General features: G+C 39.8%; 1 protein-coding gene across 2 annotated transcripts; it reads right to left on the reverse strand.

Moving 5' to 3' along the window:
- Positions 1-1,920: 1,920 nt before the first annotated feature.
- LOC106546195 (calcium-binding protein 2) lies at positions 1,921-21,664 on the reverse strand. Of its 2 annotated transcripts, XM_087714562.1 has the most exons (7): positions 21,535-21,661; positions 19,203-19,385; positions 17,679-17,709; positions 15,644-15,778; positions 11,736-11,845; positions 5,754-5,901; positions 1,921-4,839 (listed from the first exon to the last, which is right to left on the reverse strand). In XM_087714562.1, exons 1-7 carry the CDS (start codon positions 21,574-21,576, stop codon positions 4,814-4,816), a joined length of 675 nt encoding a protein of 224 aa, XP_087570688.1. In that variant the 5' UTR covers positions 21,577-21,661; the 3' UTR covers positions 1,921-4,813. The 2 variants fall into 2 exon arrangements, with proteins under 2 accessions (XP_087570688.1, XP_087570692.1); XM_087714566.1 differs by lacking the exon at positions 19,203-19,385 and having other exon boundaries at positions 21,535-21,664.
- Between the last annotated feature and the right edge of the window lie 1,237 nt (positions 21,665-22,901).

A 22,901-nucleotide genomic window follows, 5' to 3' on the forward strand; every position in this document is an offset into this window, starting at 1 on the left:
AGTGTGCAGATATTTTCATTGCAGTGGACTTCCAAACCTTAATGGCAATTGAACTGCCTTTTTTCTTTGATATACTTTATAAAGAAAGGAGGAAATTACTTTGGACTGAGGGATACGATTTTTATTGTATGACTGCCTTTATAGTTTTGTACATTGATGATAATGAGAGTATAAAATTATGTTAAGAAACAGTTTAAAAATTGGCTTCACTTCAGGTGCTGAGTTGTTTAATGATGGATTCCATACTCTGGAACAAAAATAGCATTTTTGTTGTCATCTGTAAAAACCTCAACTTATGGTAATAAGTTGAACAGTTTTTTTTCCATCAGTAGGCATATGGGGAGTGGGCAATCCACAAACATGCAGCAAACTGCAATATTGTCAAAATCATGATGGGTTGTCACATAAATTACAGCTATGCACTTACATCATGGGTAATTGAGCACATGGAAGAGAGAGAGAGAGATGTATACCCTCTCTTGGACTTTCAACTTGCTTCCTGTTCCTGTGCAAAAAATGTATTATGATTGGTTGTCAGACTCCCATGGGGCCATGCAGGGGTAACTGTTGGTTGTCTTGAGTCCCAGGCTTGGTTGAATCTTGCTGGATGATGTAATGAAGGGGCTTTGGGCAATTCCTGTTATAGTTCAATGACTTTGTCCTGGTTTAGATCTTGACTGAGGGCTAATCCTATCAGGTCCTGGGGATGAAGGTCTTTTGTGGGTAAACTGGCTCAGCCTTTTGCCTTGTAGATAGATTGGCACCAGTCTTTCTGGGGCTATTAACAAAGGTGGGGGTTGCTTTCCAAGAGCATGTTTCTCCTTTTCTCATCCAGGGAAGTATAATATTCTGCTTTTTTAATATTTCCTAGAATATTTCATTTTCTAGGAGAGGGGTGGGTGCAAACTTCCTACACCTGATAGAAGTTCATTATTTGCCCCTTTTCCTGTGAATAAAAGTGAGGTACAGCTAGTCCACGACTTACAACCATTTGTTTAGTGGTCAAACTTAAAACTGCACTGAAAAAGTGACTTAAAACCAATCTTCTCATTTGTGACCATTGCAGCAACTTCATTTGACAAGGGAAGTGAAAACAGCAATGTAAAAATAAAGCTTAAACTCTTCATGGAGCTGTAGTTAATGCCATAGGAGTCTGAATTTCAAGTCCAATGCTGCCTAAGAATCAAAGATTGGAATCCAATCTACTTGTAGAGCACCAAGCTAAAGAAAGTATTTTAAAGTTATATAAATATATGGCAGGTTCATTTATTTAAAAATAGCTCTTCCAACACGCAATAGAGATAGAAATACTATATACAATAGAATATCCATTGCCTAAATTTGCCAAATGGTTCCCTTTTGTTTAAAAAATGAGTGTAATTTTGTACTGTACTGATTTAGGCTATAAAATATGAATATTTTCTTTACTATTCATAATCCCTTGGAACTCATTTTCAGTAATCTATTAGTTAAGCATAATAGAGGAAAAATGCTTTGTTTAGGTAAATATGTCATGGACGATGTAAATGCAACAAAAATTAAAAGCCAATTTCCAGAAACATTTTAATGTAAAATCTATTTAGAATAAGATTAGGATGATGCCCTATGAATAATTTTGATCCCCAAGACAACAGTAGGGATGCATTTGGAAAGAGAACAAAGTGCTGTGTCAACATTTGGTCCAAAAATTTAATTTCTGTAACTGGGAATCATGCATAATGAGAAATTTTAAAATGGCTATGTTATTCATTACTCTTTCCTTAAGACTTCAGCCATTCACTTGTATGTCTAATGATATTGAAAGAAACACAATCAGAAAAAAAGAGAAAAAGGAGAAACCTAGGAATCATAGACGAGTCAGAGCTATATTGATTCTAGAGCAGATCATAAAAAGCTTTATCTGCAAACATAAAAATTACTCTCTTTGGATTTACCAAAAGAAATCTTACAGACTAACTTTAACTCTGATCAATTAACTTCTTTAATTTATCATGGAAATACTGTAGACATAGTATTATTTCAGCAAGGCATTCAATAAAAGCACTGAACAACATTCTAATTAGCAAGTTAGAAGAAATGTGGAGTAATAGCATAACAAATAGATTCATAACTATCTGAAAATTGTACTCAGGAAGTGTTTATCAAAGGTTCTTCATCAAACTAGGTGAGGTATTGAGGGGGCAGGAATAAGGTGTGTGGTCCTGGGTCTCAGTATTTTTATTAACAACTTGCATTAATAAAAGTTGTAAAATAAGTACTGTTTTATTAGTAACTTGCATATGTAGGCTGAATAAATGCTTATTAAATTAGCCGATGACACAAGGCTGGAAAGGATAATGCCAAAGAAAATAAAATTCCGAACAAACTTGTCAGATTAGAGAAATGGGCTGAGAATGAAGGAAATTTAACAGAGACAAATGCCAAAATTCTTCACTTCAAAAGCCAAATATGCAATTATAAAACAGAAAATTATTGGCTTGTTTATAAAACTTGTTCAGCAGTTTTTGGAACAGTTGATTAGAAGCTGAAGATGAACCTGCAGTTCATCTGGTTATAAAAAGGCAAATGTATAACCAAATTATTATAGGTAATAGGAAGAAATTGTTCCCCTTGTCTGCATTTCCCCTGAAAGTTTCAGATAAACTGAAATATGTTCAAAGAAAACCAGCAGAGAAAGGCTAGAAATGACATCTGAAGAACAGGAATTGAAAGAACAAGGATGCTTAGCTTTCAGAATAAAAGGTGAGAGACAACATGACAAACTTCAAATATGATATTGCTAGTTCATATTCAGTTTCAGGGGTGAAATCTTCCCAGTTTGGCCGAACCGGTAGGGATGATTGTCCTTGGTTCTGCGAACCAGTAGTAAAAAAAAAAGCTTCCAAGGATTGTGCGGCTCAGCTGTGAGCCACACAACTGTGAGCCAGAAGCTTTTTCTGCTTTTTAAAGCATTTTTTCTTTGCCGGTTCCCCTGGCAGGGGAAAAAATGCTTTAAAAAGTGAAAAAAAGTTGGTCACACCCACCCAGTCACATGACACCCCCACCAAACCACGCCCACAGAACCAGTGGGAAATAAAATTAGATTTCACACTGTTCAGTTTATAATCAAATAAAAAATGGTACATATATAAAAATTCAAGACCTGTTTTCTATTGTTATTGAAAATGAATTTAAGTTACAGGAGGGAGATTCTGATAGTTATAAAAATAGTAGCAGGAAGAACAGTTTGATAATGCAGTTACTTTTCTTTGCTCAATGTATTCAGAAAAGGACTATACATCTTTTGGGAATGCTTTAATTTGGATTTCTCTGGAATCCCTATCTTGATAGACTTTTATTTGTCTGCTGTGAAATCATTCTGAAATTGTGAAACATTTTGGTGCGCACTTATTTAGGGCATCATGCTGGGTTCTGGTGTCTGAGTGCATCTTAAAGCTCATTCTACATTCCCCTTAGGCTGTACATTTTCAAAGACACAATAGGAAAGCTAGTTCAACATTTTTTTTTGTATGGGAGTTCTAGCAAGCTTCCAAGAGTTTCTAGGGTTCTCCAGAATACTAAAAATTACCAATATAATACAAAGTTACTAATAAAATAGATTAATGTATTTTTATCATAGGCCGGAAGGAGACATTTAGTCATTGAGTTTCCTCCATGCAGGAATCCAAGTTACAGCATCTCATACAAATCATTGTCTTTGCTGGAGCACAACCAGTAAAAGGGAGTCTACCTTCCTCTGGGTTATTAATCTGTTCTTACAGTTAGCATATTTTTTCTAACATTCAATCAGAATTGGTCCTCCTGTGACATCCATTGTTTTGTATTTTGTACTCTGGCATGGTAGAGGGCAATTTACAAAGCATATGTTTTCATGGAATGCGTGGAAGTCCTGGAATTAGACGAAAGAAGCAGTACTGTAGTTATATCCTTTAGCATTCCAGCTCCATCAAAATAGATATACCTCTGGATCACAGCTGCTACTTCCTGTGGACTTAACATTTTTGTATCATCACTTTTATTCAGACATTAAAACTGAATTAAGAGTAACCAGTTGCCTATCTAGGTCCTAATAATTCTATTTGGGCCATAAGTCAACCTCTGCATTTCTATCCTGTTTAGGAAGAAGAGTTTATGGTACAAAACTGAATTTGGATCGGTCAATGGGATCAGAGATTTACTCTTAACTCCAGTTAGTAAATCTCTGGTTCTGGTGACCGACCAATTCGATTTTGCATTGTAATCATGGGACATGTATATTTTGCTTTCATTTCTAAGAGTTTATGACATATGGCCTATCAGAAATGAGGAAATATTATTTATGCCACAGTGGAAAGCAAAATATATTTTGAAACAGAAAACAGCTGTTAGAGGAAGAACAAATAAGGAGAAACAGCCCTTCTTATAGTAGAACAGAGGTATTTGGAATATTTTCACAAATGCACAAAGAACAATTAGGGAGATTTGTTGGTTAAGCCTGCTTGGAATGAACAAAATAGAAGTTCAGTGTTACAGCAAACAGTTAACAAGATATGATGACATCTGAAATCTATGAGAAGTTGGAGTTAATGTTCATGGCCATGTTTAATACAGAAATCTGGTATTCCTCTGGTTAATGTCCACAACATCTTTAAAGTTGCTGAAGCTGGCTGAACTCTCTGGATTTTAGGAACAGCTGCTTGGTTCCAGGCGGAAAACAGGATATGCGGGAAATTCTTTGCTGCCTTCTCTCGCACTGGCAGAGTTGATTGAAGCTGGAATATATGGCAGTTGTCCTTCTCAAGGCACTTTATTCTTACATTGCTGCTTGCTTTTCTCAGCGAGACATCATCCGTACAAACTCTATATGGAGAAGAGCCAGGATGTCAGCACATTAGGAGAGAAGAAAGAATTTATCTTTTTTTTTTAAAAAAAAAAAACACATTGCTGAGAAGTAGGAATGGACTAGTTAGCTATAGATACTCATTTTGTAAAAAATCACCTCATTTTTCTAATATTACAGTATTTCATCACACACTAGTTTGACCAAGAAACAGATGTATATGCATCAATGGACACCCACCCTTAAAAAAACAATGAAAGAAAGATAAATACATTTCAAGAGGCAAGAGAGCTTCATGAGCAAAACATGATTTTGCCATTTTTCACTAACTTAAAAATCTTCACAGAGTAAAAATTTAGAGTCAATCAAAGAGGAGTTAAAGCTCAAATGAAAGATGATACTAAGTTTCTTTTTAGAATATCTTTGTTAAAGATTTATACCCTGTATTGGTTCTGGGAAGTCGGGAGGGGGGAAGATTGGGGGGGGGTGGGATTCGGGGGGGGGGGGGAGGGCAGGGTGGGGAGGTAAACATTTGTAAAAGTTTTTTTTCTAAAATTTTCAATTAAAAAAAAAGATTTAGAGTCAATCATTGAGTTCACATGTTTATCTTCTCCAATTGAAATATGCCTGCCAATAGGAAAAGATAAAATGTTCTATAGTAGTTGAGTTTAAAATTATGCCATGCTAGGCTTATAATATATAGGTATTCTGGTTAGTGTTTGTGCTTTGAAATAAAATAAAAATCATAGGTTTCAAACTGTCCCTTTTTGACTGTATTAAACAGAAATTGGTAAATCCCAATATTTTTCTGCCAGCCTGTTCAATATATTCCTTCCCAATATCAAGTTCCAAATAGTTTCTCGGCTTCAGTTCAGGCATCCTACCCTATTTGTAAAATACAAATTTTCATCCCAAAGGACTTTCCCTGTCATACCTTCGAAGTCCACAAGGCCATCCCCATTCAAATCAACATCCTGGAGAATCTCATCCATCTCTTGGTAGTTCAACTGTTGCCCTAGGAGTTTATGCATTGCTTCCCGTAGTTCAGCTATGCCGATCTGCCCATCACCATTTGTATCAAACTGGAAGGAGAAAATACACAAACACCTTATTTCACTGTTCATTTAGTTACCTCTCATACTTTTCCAGTCTCATTTGAACCCAGTATTGTTTTCTGTTCTTAGCTGATTAATGAACAATGGCAATTGGTCTAGTGGTTAGGGCACCAGATCAGAAAGGGAAACATGAGTTGAAGTCCGCCTTAGTCATCAAAGCCAGCTGTGTGACTTTGGACCAGTCACTCTCAGTCCAATCCATCTCACAGGTGGTGGTTGTGGGGAAAACAGGAAGAAGAAGGTGTGTTGGATATGTCAGCCACCTTGAGTTATTTGTAAAATAATAAAGGCAGGATATAAATAAGTTAAGTCAGTAAACAAGTAGTAGAGACAGTGCAATGTAATGCAATATAATACAATACATCCTTACACATGCATCCTGCCCATCCAAATGGGCTTGCATACAGCAGACATTTAAAGCAGCTGCACATAACAACATTACAATGTATACTCATGTGAATTTTGCAGATTCAAAACCAAAATCATGCCTGAAAAAGCATTCATTACATCTATGGTAGCTGCTGCAGATAAGAAGTATTACTTAAGAAGGATTCAGAGAATTTGGAATAGGCTCAGAACAGGGCCATGAGGATGATTGGGGATTAGAAACTCAATCTATAAAAAGAGATTGAAAGAACTGTGAATGTTACTCTTGAAAACAAACAATGAAAACACACTTTAAATTCCTAAAATACGTTAATGTGCACAAAAACTATTTTTCTCTCATCCCAGAGTCATAGACATGGAAGAATGCATTTAAATTACAGGAAGGGAAACCCTACCCAGTTTGTTAACAAGAAGAGCATGTTGACACTTCAATCATTCTGTGAGATGGTGAATTTTTGTTTGCTAGATGTATTTAGGTATTTAGGTATTTATTGGGATTTATATGCCGCCCTTTTCCCTGAGGGGACTCAGGGCGGCTTACAACCACAGGGGAGGGGAGGTGCAAGGTCAAAACAAAACTATGTGAACAACAGAAAAATAATAAAACCCAACTTTCATTCAGCAATCAAACACTCGGGCGGGTAATTAGGAGCCTATCCCCAGGCCTGCTGGGAGAGCCAGATCTTGAGGGCTGCGCGGAAGGTCTGGATAGTGGTGAGGGTGCGGATCTCCATGGGGAGCTCGTTCCATAGGGTCGGGGCAGCAACAGAAAAGGCTCTCCTCCGTGTGGTCGCCAGTCGGCATTGACTGGCAGATGGAATTCGGAGGAGGCCCAGTCTGTGCGATCTAATTGGTCGATTTAGGGAGGTAATCGGCAGAAGGCGGTCTCTCAAGTACCCAGATCCACTACCATGGAGTGCTTTAAAGATGGTCATCAGTATCCTGAAGCGCACCCGGAGACCAACAGGTAGCCAGTGCAGCTCGCGGAGGACAGATGTAACGTGGGCGAACCGCGGTGCGCCCACTATCACTCGCGCGGCTGCATTTTGGACTAGCTGTAGTCGCCGGATGCACTTCAGGGGCAACCCCATGTAGAGCCCATTGCAGTATTCCAGTCTAGAGATCACAAGGGCTCGAGTGACTGTTGTGAGAGCCCCCCGATCTAAGTAGGGCCGCAACTGACGGACCAGGCGAACCTGGGCAAATGCCCCCCTGGTCACAGCCGACAGCTGGTGATCAAGAGTCAGCTGTGGATCCAGGAGGACTCCTAAGTTGCGGACCCTATCTGAGGGGTATAGAATTTGACCCCCCAGCCTAAGCGTTGGTGTATTAGCCAAATTATTGGGGGGGAAACACAACAGCCACTCGGTCTTATCCGGGTTGAGCACCAGTTTGTTAACACTCATCCAGTTCTTAACGGCCTCCAGACCCTGGTTCATCACGTCCACCGCTTCATTGAGTTGGCACGGGGCGGACAGATACAATTGTGTATCGTCCGCATATTGGTGGTATTTTATACCGTGCCTCCGAATGATCTCGCCCAGCGGTTTCATGTATATGTTAAATAGTAGGGGTGATAGGACCGAACCCTGGGGTACCCCACATGTTAGGGGCCTCAGGGACGATCTCTGCCCCCCGACTAACACCGACTGCGACCTGTCCGAGAGGTAGGAGGAGAACCACCGCAAAACAGTGCCTCCCACTCCCACCTCCCGCAGTCGTCGCAGAAGGATACCATGGTCGATGGTATCGAAAGCCGCTGAGAGGTCAAGGAGAACCAGGATGGACGCATAGCCTCCATCTCTGGCCCTCCAGAGATCATCGGTCAATGCGACCAAAGTGGTTTCTGTGCTGTAACCAGGTCTGAAGCCGGACTGGAAGGGGTCAAGATAGCTAGCTTCCTCCAAGGCCCGTTGAAGCTGAAAGGCCACCACCTTCTCAACAACCTTCCCGATAAAGGGAAGGTTGGAGACAGGACGAAAGTTGTTTAAAATGGCTGGATCTAACGATGGTTTCTTCAGGAGGGGTCTCACCACCGCCGTTTTGAGTACGGCGGGGAAGTGCCCCTCCCGAAGGGAGGCGGTGACAACCGCCTGGATCCAGCCATGTGTCACCTCCCTGCTGTTAGCCACCAGCCAGGAGGGACACGGGTCCAGAATACAAGTGGAGGCACTTACAGCTCGGATGGCCTTGTCCACATCCCCAGAGGCAACTTCCTGGAACTCAACCCAGAGCTGATGTGGCAAATGATCCTCCTGTGTCTCAGCTGGGTCTACTGCGGTGGAGTCCAGGTCCGATCGAAACCGAGCTACTTTGTCCGCCAAGAATTGAGCATAATCCTCAGCCCTACCCTGCAAGGGGTTTCCCGCCTCCCTCCTATTAAGGAGGGAGCGGGTTATCCTGAACAGGGCGGCTGGGCGTGACTCGGCGGACGCAACCAAGGAAGAAATATATGATCTTTTTGCAGTTCTTAATGCTCGGACATAGTCCTTGGTGCAGATAGTTAAGAGTGCTCGGTTTGCCTCGGACCTATCGGACCTCCACTGGTGCTCTAGGCATCTCCTCCGGCGTTTCTTCTCCCGGAGTTCCTCGGTGAACCAGGGAACTCTCCGGGATCCACTGACCCGGAGGGGCCGTAGTGGCGCAATCCGGTCGAGAGACTCCGACGCCGCCGAGTACCAGGCGGCGGCCAGAGTCTCCGCCGAACTGTGGGCGAGGGTATCAGGAATAACCCCAAGCTCCGTCTGGAACCTCTGAGGGTCCATAAGTCGCCTGGGGCGGAACCACCTGGTCGGTTCCTCCTCCCTACGGTGGGGGTTTGGTATTCAAGCAAAAGCTTGACAGCTACAGTATATGTGAAATAAACATTTGTAGGTTTCTGCATGTTGCAAGAGGATGATTCTTAATGGCTCCCAGTAACTACACTAAATATTTTTTCTGTCTGCAGACTCATGACTTGTTTTTGATGAAACCCCAAATATACAACATCCTTGGAGTCCAGCATTTCATTATTTCCTATATGATTCCAGTAAAACAGAGAATACTAAGGAGGATTCTTCTTAATTTCACAAGTATTTGATTAGTTTCTCTATTGGTTTTCTGCAATGCCTTGTTGGTTTTACTAAGAATTCTTTTAATACATAAAGAATATGCCCTTATATCAGTTTTACCTAAGGAACAGGGGAAAGTTTAAAGGTAGGGCCTTAGCATGACCTAGAAGAATGTCAAAAATAAATAGTTAAAAATATGGAGGATATGCTTCTTAGTCAAGGATGAAAAATTGAAAAAAAACAATACTCCTGAATTTTCCTCAGAATTCTGCAGAGAAAAACCTGGTAGGTTGAAGGTTTCTTATGCAATAACATGTCAAAAAGCTAAAATATAATGATAAAGCTATTTCTTGCCTAAATATCACATTAGAATCTATGTATATCAAGTGTAAGAGAGTTACTCAAAGATGCTTTACATAGTAAGAGAAATTTAATTTAAACAATGAAGATTTGTTTCCTTTACAAGTTAGCCTTAGATGTTTTTTTTAAATAATAAGAATAATCTCATATATCCTTAAGGAATAACAGGGGTATTTCTTTTTTACTTCTGCTTGTGGAACCTCTATTTATGTAAAGCTGGAGGAAAATATGAGTAATAGGGGCCTCTGTTTTTAGGAATGAGAATAATCTTCAGAGTCCTTGGTATTATTTGGCACATCTAGCAATGACTAAACCATTCACTCTTCACTTTGATGCTGAACCTAAAATGAAACATCCAGGACACAATTTCTGGTGTCAGTTTCTCATTTTTTGACTTGATTCTTTTTTTTTTAGGTTGATGAAACATTGATCTTGAAAGTACGCATACCAATTATTTAAATCATTTGATGGTTGTTGACACTGCCTAACTTAAAATTGTGAATATTCATTATAATTTTCATTATAATATTCATTATATATTCATATGAGTGGCTGGTGTGTTTCCCTCCTACTAATTGGCCAAGTGTTCCATCTCTCAGGCTGGGGGGGTCAAACAGTACGCCCCTCAGACAGGGTTCGCAATTTGGGAGTCCTCCTGGACCCACAACTGACTTTTGAACATCACTTGTCAGCTGTGACCAGGGGGGCATTTGCCCAGGTTCGCCTGGTGCACCAGTTGCGTCCCTACCTGAACCGGGAGGCCCTCACAACAGTCACTCGCGCCCTTGTGACCTCTAGACTGGACTACTGCAACGTGCTCTACATGGGGCAGCCCTTGAAGAGCATTCGGCGACTCCAGCTTGTCCAGAATGCAGCCACGCGAGCGATCGTGGGTGCACCTCAGTTCATCCACGTAACACCTATCCTCCGTGAGCTGCACTGGCTGCCTATTGGTCTCCGGATACGCTTCAAGGCGCTAGTCGTCACTTATAAAGCCCTTCATGGTATTGGACCTGGGTACTTGAGAGACCGCCTGCTGCCAATTACCTCCACTAGACCGATTAGATCCCACAGATTAGGCCTCCTCCGAATTCCATCCGCCGGCCAGTGTCGACTGGCGACTACCCGGAGGAGAGCCTTCTCTGTGGCTGCTCTGACCCTCTGGAATAAACTCCCCGTGGAGATTCGAACCCTCACCACCCTCCAGGCCTTCCGCAAAGCCCTTAAAACCTGGCTGTTCCGACAGGCCTGGGGCTAAAGAACCGTTGCCCTCGTCTCGAATGGTATGACTGCTGTGTGTTTTAAACCATGTTTTGTGTCGTTTTTAATTTTGTCTGTATCCCCCCTTCCCTGGTTTGAGTCGTGAGCCGCCCTGAGTCCCCTTCGGAGGAAAAGGGCGGCATATAAATAAAATCAACATTCTACATAATGGGGGGAAATGATCAAGGCAGCAACAATTTAATCAAAATTAAACATCTACAATATATAGTTAACCAGCCACTGTTTGCTCACCGTATGTGATCATGCAATTTGTCACATATGGTTTTCCCACTCCATGATTCAGTGTGATTTGATTATTTATGGCTTAGTGTGTTAATAAGATGAGCCGAGGTGGCGCAGTGGTTAGAGTGCAGCACTGCAGGCTACTTCAGCTGACTGCAGTTCTGCAGTTCGGCTGTTCAAATCTCACCAGCTCAGGGTTGACTCAGCCTTCCATCCTTCCAAGGTGGGTAAAATGAGGACCTGGATTGTTGTTGGGGGCGATATGCTGACTCTGTAAACCACTTAGAGAGGGCTGAAAGCTTTATGAAGCGGTATATAAGTCTAACTGCTATTGCTATTAATTCATCCAGAATTGTTTTGTAAGCAACAGTCTATGTCTGAAACTAGCCAAATGTGGTTTATTCAGTAAATCATTATTAACATTCACCCATAATGTATTATGGGAAGATAGCGGGCATGCATATAATACTACTACCTCTCATCCTTATAACTGTAGCTCACCTCTCTGAAAGCATCCCGCAGCTCTTTAACCCCAATCATGTCTGCTGTCTCCGCCAACAGCTTAGGGCCCATCAGTTCCACAAAGTCATCAAAATCCACTTTTCCTCCAGCTGTAGACATATAAAGGCATGTTCAGAAGAAACAGGGCAACACAAAGTTAAATGTTTTATATCATGAGCCAAGGCCATCTCATAGTGGGAGAAACTGAATTTCACTTTTCTAACTATCATATCCTCCAACAGAATGCCCTTTTATGTGTATTCTGTATATTTATTTAAAATATACAGGAGTAAAGTGACTGTTACCAATCTATAATAGGAACCCTGCAGGTTTTCTAGTCCAATTCTCTGCTCAAGCAGGAAACCCTATACCATTTCAGGCAAATGGTTGTCCAATCGCTATTTAAAAACTTCCAGTGTTGGAGCATTCACAATTTCTGGAAGCAAGTTGTTACACTAATTGTTGTAACTCTCAGGAATTTTCTTCTTAGTTCTAGGTTGCTTCTCTCCTTGATTAGTTTCCATCCACTGCTTCTTGTCCTGCCCTCAGGTGCTTTCTAAATAATCAGTATTTGAACCCTGTTAGACAGTCTACTCATTCAGTAGTTTTTCCTTAGAATAACCACTTGCACATTCAGGACATCTTTAATGTGAGGCTTCTATCCTCATTTGAATACGGTTTTGGCTCCTGCCATCCCATTCCATTGTCTATTTTCAATAAGCTCAGCCAGTATTTTCAGCTCAGCTGCAATTGCAGCAAGGGTAGTATTACTGTTTCCAATGCTTTGAAACGATCTGTTTGTGCATAGTTCTTTTCTTCATTGATGGAAATTCTTGCCTCACCCCTTCTCTTGAATTCAAGGCAAACCTCCCACCTCCATTTAACAGGTATCCTCTAAGGATCTTTTGTTTCAAAGCAATCACTGAGAAAAAAAGGTGGGGGAGAAAAACCTAAATAGCCCCCTGGAGCTTTGCAGTCTGCTTGTCCCTGCAGAAAAGAAGCGAAAAAGCGTTATTCTTCAGTTCACATCTACTTGCTTTGCCTGGATTACGGGACTCCTGGGAATACTTGAAATGGTCTTGAAAAAGTCAAAACAACATGGATCGATCTTGGCTGAATTCACCCATTTTAGCACAGCAACCAACCACCATGGTTCGAGCCCATTAGGAAAAGTGCCTTAGTTTGCTGCAAAATAGCTAACTTGCTGCCCTTGCAGCCTCACAATTCACAATCTTTTCAGAAAAATCCAGGGGTCTCCACAGGGTGAGATTTTGATAACATAGCAGCGGCTGCCATCTAGACTTTTTTGAGACACACAAAGGCACCCACATACCCGTCGACACCCCTGACAGAAGCCATAGAGACCAGAGTGGCTCCTTTTCTAGCAACTGTTCAGATTGTTTAAACAACAACATTCAGACTATTCATACAATTCAAACTGAACACATGGATGGGGAAATGGGGGTGCTAGCTATTTCTCTCTTTTTTTATATTGGAATTTTATTTTAACATTCAATAGTAATAAAGCAAGCTGAATATTATTTTATGACCATAATGACATCAAAGACATTTCCTTTCTTGAACTGAATCTTTAAAGCCAGCTCTGTTGAAGAGCATGTGATGCTCTGATACTTTCTGTGCTTTTCCTATAGTCTGAAGCAACAGTATCATACATATGGCATACATATGACTAGGAAAAGACCAAGATATTTCTTCATCAACAGTTGGTTCCACTATTTTTTTTAACTTTTTATTTTGTTTGTACAAACATCACATCTTTGCACCACATTACATTTTTTACATATCTGTTGTGATTCTTTTATCTATACAAATAAATCTTATATAACTATAACTTTATATATATGCGCATTTATATTATTTCATACATTTTTTTCATTCTATATGTAATATTCTATATATTTTATGTATAACAGCCTTTACTACATTTGAATCGTTTTGTATAATATTTATTTGCTACAATCTATCTCATATTTCTATCTTTTAATCATTTTCCGGTTTTGTTGTTGTTTATTAATTTGTTGATTTTTCTTCCTTTCTTTTTTGCTTTCCCGCTCCCCCCCTTTCCTCTACCCAATTATATCATAAATCCCATATGGAGTAATATTCAGATTCTTCTTTCTCTTTTAGTTCTTTTATGAGCCTATCCATCTCTGCACATTCCAATATTTTTTTTAATTACATTTTCTTCTGTTGGTGTATAATTATTTTTCCAGTTTTGTGCTAATGTAATTCTCGCTGCCGTAATTATGTGTAGAATTAAATATCTAATATTTTTTTTCATAATTTCCTTTTATAATTCTTAACAAAAATAATTCAGGTTTTAGTGCAATTTGGTGTGTAGTAATCTCCTCTAGTCAATCTTTAATTTTTTTTCCAATATTTTTTTGCAGATGTGCATATCCACCACATATGTTAGTATGTTCCATGTTTTTGGTTGCATTTTCAACAGATAGGTGAGCATTCTGGGAGGGCTAGCTATTTCTCATTTGAGTGGAATGTGTGTGTGAGAGAGAAGATTTCATTCCAGGAATTTCAGCAGTTTGAATTTTACTTGTTTGTTTGTTTGGCTTTTCCTTACTGGTCATCCTGAGGAAAAACTGATCAGTTCATGGCATTCTCTGCCATTCTTAGCATTTCAATGCTGGCAGAAGGGGAGATGATTGGGGATTGACTTCAAAGAGTTTTTGAGGGATTTGGGAAAGAAAATGGTACTGGTTTAAAAGTGACCTTGGTCTAAACACTAACAAAACAAAACAGTAATGCTCTGTGGAGGTGAGAAAAAAGAACCCGAAAGGTTTCATGGATTTTCTACAATGACTCATATACTCTTACTTATTCCACTTAACTGGACTTCTGCAACATGGTTTATATGGGGTTACCATTAAAGACCACCTGAAAGCTGCAGTTAGTTCAACATGCAGGTACATTGCTTGCTAACTGGTGGTCATTGACAGGATAATATGACATCTATTTTGGAGACTTTGCATTTCTTACCATGGGTTTCTAGGTACAGTTCACAATGCTAGCAAAGATTTAAGATGTGGGGTTCTATTGATTTGTTTAATTTATATGCTATCTTTCATCTAGTTGCTTACAGATCTGTACATATTGTGCCCATCTGTCATTTTTCTCCACCCTGAAAATCCTTTGAAGTAGATTGGTCTGAGAGGCAGTGATTGGCTCAACATCAATCTGAGTAATTCTTGACTAAGGAAGATCTTGAAAGTGGGTCTCTACGGTGCCAGGCCAGCATTTTAATTGCTAGACCACACTGGCTGTCACGTTTGTGCTGTTCTGGTTTTCTCTCCATTAATACTTGTCAGCCTAAGATATTCCTAGTCAAGGTAGCAGATAATTTCAAGGATGCTCTTCATAACAAGGTGGATGAAAGATTGGGAGGGATCAAGAGATGAACGTCAGTTTTAACATCTGTGCTGTAAAAGCAATTCAAGAATGAGAGGCAGCCAAAAGGTATTGCTGTTTATAATTCCAGCACTCAAAATAAAGAGGGAGGGTGAGGAAAAGCCCAGAATCTATATTAAATGTAACTGGAAGACATTTCTTTCTATTTTATTTTTTAAAAAGAATTTTTATTTTTTAAAGACAAACTTACACAAACAAAACATAAAATATAAAAACATCTTCCAGTTACATCCAGCGTGTCGGTTGGTTACAAAACTTTTGTGCATCCTCTCCATAGTCCTCACAATTTATATAAAATCTCATATTATCAATCTAATATATATGTATAAATTATTATCATTATTAATCTTTTATTTGATTATAACTATTATTCCTTCATAACTTGAAGACATTTCTCAATGTGACACCCCTTATTGCGTAGTATTCCTTAGGCATTAGGTTTACTTATAGAAGAAGGTACCTACTGATTTGTTGAGATAATTCTATGAGTTCCATTTCAGTAGGCATGTAGCCCATGGTTCGCATACATTCTCCCAAGTCCTTATAACTGATGTAGCCATCACGATCTTTGTCAAATTCCCGAAAAGCCTCCTTGAGCTCTGAAAAGATAAAAGTTATTATAACAAATTACAACTGATAGGCAGGTGAACCCCTATCCCCACCTTCTGGTCCACGGTTGCAGCCTGCCTGCCAGCCCATATACCAGGGGACAAAATGTAGCCCTTCATATAATTGTTTAGTTCTTTCAGTGAGAGTTCCTTTTAAACTGAAATGTGTATTTTCAATAACTCTGTATTTTTATCTTATTTCTAATGTAATGGGCTGTGAAAAACCTTGGAGACAGTAGGAGGAATTGCAGCCTTGACAACAGTCTGATAAGAGAGAACTAAATCTAAAGGAAAGACAGAGGTGGAGAAAGCATCTCAGATGGGACCCTCCCTAGTTCTCTGGTAATAAAAGGCCCATGAGAGGCCAAGTCCAACTTGCAAGCAGGGTTGGGATTGAAAAAATTTAGCAACTGGTTCTCTGCCGATGATATCTTACTAAACAATAATTCTTGATTTTGACTAGAAACAATTAAGTCGGTGAACTCTTATTCTTAGCAACCACGTAGATAATTTTCTTCACAACAATCTGTCCTTAACTTGGTCTTACAGATCTTTCAGCAATGCAGCCATCACCATTGCAACTGAATCATTACAAGTCTTATTATAATGGATAGCCTACACATCCTCCAGAGTCCAGATTCATGATAGAAAAGCAAACTTTTTTTATTTTAAAAAGATTTCCACTAGTTTTATTTTGTTAAATAAAAAGTATAAGCATTTTAGAAAGGGGAAAAAACTGATCTTCCCTGGGACTGTTTTTCCCACTTTGATGTATTTTCCTTTCCTCATCTTTAAAAATTGTGCTATTATTTCAACATTGCCATCTTTAACTGAAGTTCTGCAGGAGAAGAAAACGATGGGAAAAGTGGGAGAATTGCGAATGTCAGTTGGTCTCACAAAGTTTTATAAACAAGAGAGTGTAGCTGCACAATAAATTCTTATTTAGCAGCACCCCCTTCTTAGCAGGCAGGTTGACTAATGAAGATTTAGATTCTAGGTCTTATGAGACTCCCTTTAGACAGCAATGTGTGTTACTTCAGGTGTGAAATACACAGTGAACATTTCTACCCATAACCATGATCTTTCAATTACTTAATTCTTAAAAAGCTAAACAAGACTGAAGCTGGGAGAAAGGTCCTCATACCAGAGAAAAAATTTCCAAATTATCATTAATTTATTAGTATTCATTAAAGGGTAACACCTCCTCCATTACAGCAACAAAATAGTGTTTGATTTTGCACTCCACATTTATTGAGGAATATTTGTTATTTATATTACCTGTACCATTGATTTAATCTGCTTCCCATTAAAAGTAATCTCAGTATATATATTAAAAAAAGCTCATGAACCCAGGCAAAATGATAAAATTATACAAAATTAGAACTGTGAAACTTTTCACAGCAAAAATGGCAAAAATGCACTACCATACAGGATGGTGATTCCTATGTCCTCCACCACATCCTTCTAATAGCAGTGAGAGAAGAAAGATGAAGGAGGCCTGGCGTTATCTGGTAAGCTTTTTTTTTTTTTGTCCTTCAGCTTCAGTTCTGCAGGAACTGTTGTGGACTGTTCTGAGACTCCTTTGGAGGTGAGAGGTAGATTGAGAGGAAGATAAAAATACCTTAAATAACACTATGGAATGAATTCAGTCAAGGATTAAGAACTGTTTTTCAAAGCAGGGGGGAGCATATCAAAATTAAAAGGGGAGCATCACTAGTGTCAAGCCCTAGGCTGCCCTCAGCTACCAGCTTATCTCCTGTTTCTGGACATGTCTTTGAAGAACCTTCTCAGCTGCCTGCAGGGCCCTAGATTTCAGAGCAGAGTGCAGCCTAGCCGAGCTTGAAAAGACCTAAAAAATAATTATGAGAAAGTACCGTATTTTTCATTTTACCTTCAATTTCTTCTGTTCGCAGCTTTCGGTCCTAAGGAGAGAACAAGAATAGAAGCCAGTAAAAAGTCAAAAAAAGAATCAGTTTGCAACTGATGCTTATTTGAAGGCCTTTGATGTCTGATTCCCCCATCTGTTTGTAACCTTCAGTTGGGCAAAACAGTGAATCAGAAGGAGGACATTTTGCAACACGCTTTGAGTTAAGGTACCTGAGATGGGCTAATTTAAAGAATGCATGCAGAATCCAGGATCCATTATTCTGACGTAATTGAAATTTCAAGGATCTTTCACCAGCTGTATTAGCAAAGCGGTTGCCACTGTAGTGTTGCTGCTGATTGCCACAGTCATTGTGATTGTTATTTCCAACTACACATTCCTGAAAGCCATAGGATGCAAGGAAAAATGAGAGGGACATACCCTTTGCATCCAATTGGCAGCAAAGCCTGACAGGAGATTGGTGATTGGATGCTTTGGAAACAAGGCTGAAATTTAAATTTCTTAGTGGGTGGTGAAGGAAGAATGAGGAGCGAATCAGATGTCTGCTGGTGAAGAAGGGCTGGCAGTGGGGGGTGCTATTGGTCAACGTAGAGTGAGGGGTCCTTGGGGACACACCAGGATGAGGAGCACAGGTGCAAATTACATCACAGTTCAGGACAGTCTTTTTTCCCATTCCTCCTAGCAAAGTGGCAGATAATACGTGGGTTAGCCAAGGTGAAGGAGGACATTTTCCCAGGGTTCTTCTGGGAATCCTGAGGTGGGGGGAGAGAAAGAATGCCAGCCTATATTATAAGTGGAAAGAAGGATAACCCAATTGGTCATGGGTTGTAGTTCCTTTTGAAAATGGGTGTTTTGTGGACACTGACATTGAGCAAGTAAAGTATGGTAATATGTTAAAAGGGTTCATCTAGTTGGAGGATAGCCCCAAAGCTGCTATTAAAAGATTGATCTGCTCATTGTGGAGTCTCAAAATGGGAGATTGTTTTTGCCACGAATTAGCAAGTAACCTTTAGCACAGTGTTTCTCAACCTTGGCAACTTGAAGATGTCTGGACTTCAACTCCCAGAATTCCCCAGCCAGTGAATGATTCTGGGACTTGAAGTCCAGACATCTTCAAGTTGCCAAGGTTGAGAAACACTGCTTTAGCATCTAACCCCAGTAACCTCACTTTCCTCTTTTATGGCATGGAGTAAATATTATGGAATTGTCAGGCATGCAGTAACACAATGTGCATGAAACAGCTGCATATCAATATAGCCTCATTAATTATTAATTAATCTCTCCAGTTTCCGAGCTTTTGACATAGGGGCAATGAAGGACGCTTTTATATATCCAGGGGTTTATAATTTGCATGCAGAAAAAGGTGCTAAGTGGGATTTCCAAGGGAGCAAGAAAACTCTGAAGGTTGAGCTAATTCATAATGGAGCAGTGGGGGAACTCCACAGAGGGTAAGAATCATACCAGCAGGGCAGAGGGTCATTGCGGAAAGTGGAGATATGGTGGCAGCTACAGGAGAAGCAGAGTACGTACGCTCAATGAGATGGCGATGCTCTGACGCAAGAAGATACAGGCTGGCCCCACCAAGCCATGCAGCATTGAGTAATTCTGCAAAGATGGATACTGTTTGCCATCGACTATTTCATCCAGCTTGCTGTTAGAAGAGGTTGGGGAGTCAAGAGCTTCTGAAGGTTGCTTATTCTCCTTCCCAATAGCCTGCAATTAGGTATGTTTGATTAAAGTCCCTATCCTATCATGCCCGAGGGTTTAAGATTCCTGACTCTTGGGAAATTTTAGGAAAGGAAAGAATGTAATGGAAAGGAAAGAACAGACAGAAAGAAAGGGGGGAAAAGGACAAGAATACAAAAGAAAAACAAGGAATGACAGAGAAATATTACCAGCTGAGAAATACCTTAACATCTGCCAGTTGATGTCAGCCAGCTGATGGTACAGTATATTTCAATCTGCACAACCCTTCAGTGAATCCTTAATGGGAGTCTAAAGTGTTGTTTATAACACCAGTGCAGCAGGGTCCATGCTGGAGTACAAGCAAGTGTATTTCCTAATACCATAAATCAGGGGTATCAAACTCATGCCGTTACGGCACCGTCACATGACGTATAGTGACCCCCCCCCTTCACTAAACCGGGCATGGACGTGGTGAGCACGTAACACATCCAGCCTATGGGCCACCAAGTTTGACACCTCTGCCATAGATGATACTCGCGGCACCTACTCAATACATACACAGGATTTTAGGGAGACTTAGAATACATATTCCACTCTTTCCAAAATGTCATAATGCTGGGATGCATACACCAATGCCTCAAGCACAGAAATATAGATCCTAACAATAACATCTTTAGAGTAGGTGTGCTCATTTTTCCTAATAATCTCTCTGCATTTTGTCCTACATATTGTCCCTACAGTTTTAGATTGAATCTCAAAGAATTGTGGTTTGGCAAGGAGGGCAATGAATCTTTAACAGGGCTCTCAGCAAACTATGTTTTTTTCCTAACCAGATGTCCTCCTTCATGTGTGTTGCATTAAAACATCTATACTTTCTATCCAGCATCAGATATAAAAGTTAAACAGAAGTAAAACTGATTTTTAAATTATGTAGTAAAATATTCCTTAAAAGCATTAAAACATGAGTGGTGTAAAAGAATGCCCTAACTCTGAGTACATATTCTTTGCCACATAAGCATACAACTTTCAATTTTCCAAACACTTCCAAAAATGTCCACCAAACCATATATTTCAATTTGACAAAAAGGAGATTATGAAATCATATAGTATGCATATTTACGCAATTCTATACTGAAGCAACATAGACAGAGATAAAAACTGGGCTGACCTGTTCATGAGAGTTTGGGTACAGATCTCCCTCATGCTTTCAAATTTAAAAAACTTTTGGCAGTTTCTCTTTTTTGGTTCTTGTTTAGCTTTGGTTGAATGTCTTCTCTTTATCAAAGATTTTCAAAAGTTACAATTAGAGTGCTTTGGCGATTACATAAACATGACTCTGGACAACAGGCAGAAACTTAAGCCTAGAGATGATGTTACCTAACATGGTAATGAAACATCTCTAGGAAAACAACCAAGAGAACTTCAAGAATCTAAAAATTCAGCCCTGAGCTAAATAGATTCTCTACTATTAGACCTAAAAAAAATTTTTCAACATACGTTTTGTTTCCTTCACTGAACAATTCACAATACTCTCTTCCCCTCCATTCTGTTTTCAATGTCACCCTTTCCTTTATTTGATAGTCTAAGCAGTGTACAGAAATGGCACGCAAATACTGGGATACAGGCTGGTTCTTCTCACCTAATCATCAAGAATAGAGATGACCTACCTTGAGCAAATGCAAGAATGTGGGAGTGAGCATAAACAATGGGACCCATTTCCATGAACCAATATTTTCTGGTCCTGGGTTATAACTTGTTCACTCCCTCCACTCACTGGATGCAAGAAATAGATCTGGCTGTTAAACTAAGGATTAAAACATGGAGAAAGAAAAGGGCCATTTTCAGCCTCCTGAATTATTCTGCTGTAAAATATTCCAACAATTTGGAGAATTTTTACTTACAGCTAAAGAATCTTGGGGTGATACCTCAAGCCCCGTTAGTCTGAGACAGGGCAAAGCAAAGAGTTTTTTCCACAAACACTCACTAAATAGGGACATTTTGCCGTATTTTCTAAGAGAATTCAGGCCTGAAATCCAGACATTGATGGACAGACATAGTGAAACAAGAAAAGTAGACAAACGTGCTGAAACAGCCACATGCAAGGAACCAGACAGAAAAATGGGAATGCAACAGGATGAGGGAGGGGCCCCCCACCCCTCCATCTTTTTCTCCCTACCTTGGAGAGCCGCTTGCCAAGGGTTTTGGTGCAGTTGCCCATGGCTTCTAAAGCCCCCCCATCCCACAGAGCAGAGCATTGGGTTGCAGGCAGCTGGCGCGGATGGCAGTGGGTTTTTTATAGTAACAAGTGATTCTCTTCTAGGAGGTTTAGTCTCTTTGAGGATTTTCAGGGTTTTTATTGTTGAATATATCTAGAATATTAAGGGAAAGTAAATGGAGGGGGAAAGGCGTAGAATAGTACAATAATCCTCAGGATTATGCAAAACTCAATAATAGATGGTGCTGAAACAGAGGATGGAGGGGCAAGCAGGCATCTCTTCCTCTGAGCGCAGCAGTATCCCAGGAAGGAAAACATTATCCATAGTTTGTTCCTCTTACCTCCTTCCAAAAACCCATCAGGAGAGTCCCTGGCCCATAAACTTCTCCCCCCATCTCTCTGACAGAGTATATGTGGCTATAATCTTCTCTGTGACAATTATCTATATTTTGAAATCTTTGCAATAAGGATGGACTACTTCCACTCAGTATAGATGTGGTAGCCCTATCAGCATCATTGGGCGTACAAGGTAGCACACGCATCACCAAGAGTGTCAGTCAAATGTATCAACTGGCACAAGATCCGAAAGAGCTAGTAAAATCCACTGTATTTAGACACTCAACTCAAGGCCATTCTCACTACAGCTGAACATCTGTTAGAAATAACACTAATTCAGGACAGAAATTGGGACAGAGATATTGCAAATGGAAAAGCAATATCTTGTCTAAACAATTCCACAGTGAGAAATAAAACTACAATTGTAGCATTTATGAAAATTGGTACAACTCAAGAGCTTATTTTAAAAGCATATTTGGGGTCATACAATCTGATGAACTTTTGTGAGTCATAAAGGCATGCAGAGAAATTCAGGCTTGTTTGTTTAAGTATTTAAGGCCTTTCTAACACAAAGTAGTCTTCCCCAGCTTATTGAAAATTCAAATATAACACAGGTTTAGATTAGAAAAAATAGAAAGCTTTAAGGGTGGAAGTGTTATACCACAGCAATCACATTCATTGATTACATTCACGGCATTATAGCCTTCTCAAAAGAGCAAACATAATATAGCCAAAATATGATCATTTCAGCCAAATCACTTGTGCCTCAAGTGAGAAATCTGGGTTGATTTGCTCCTGGTTTTCTCAGTAAACTTCTCCAACCACAACATTTAAAAGCATCAGTACTCTTTCTATCTTGCTTCTTCAAAGTCTGACTTTCATTTCCACAGGGTGTCACACAGAAAGCCATTGCCTTCTCAGTTCTAATCATTGCAGGTATAGACAAATCCTGGAATCTGAATAATTTTTATTCATAAAATAGGCTTTATTGC

The sequence above is a fragment of the Thamnophis sirtalis genome, unplaced genomic scaffold (genome assembly GCF_051295495.1).
Source record: "Thamnophis sirtalis isolate CommonGarterSnake01/CBP01778 unplaced genomic scaffold, rThaSir2_p1.2 scaffold_1, whole genome shotgun sequence".
NCBI lineage: Eukaryota > Metazoa > Chordata > Lepidosauria > Squamata > Natricidae > Thamnophis > Thamnophis sirtalis.

What these genes read in the sequence shown, in the direction of transcription:
- LOC106546195 (XM_087714562.1), bottom strand. Translation starts at nt 21,576, where the DNA reads ATGGGCAACTGCACCAAAACCCTTGGCAAGCGGCTCTCCAAG. An exon ending in GCGAACAGAAGAAATTGAAG is followed by an intron (nt 15,779 to 17,678) that starts GTAAAATGAAAA and finishes TTATCTTTTCAG; the next exon opens with AGCTCAAGGAGGCTTTTCGG. An exon ending in TGCGGGATGCTTTCAGAGAG is followed by an intron (nt 5,902 to 11,735) that starts GTGAGCTACAGT and finishes TTCTCCTTCCAG; the next exon opens with TTTGATACAAATGGTGATGG.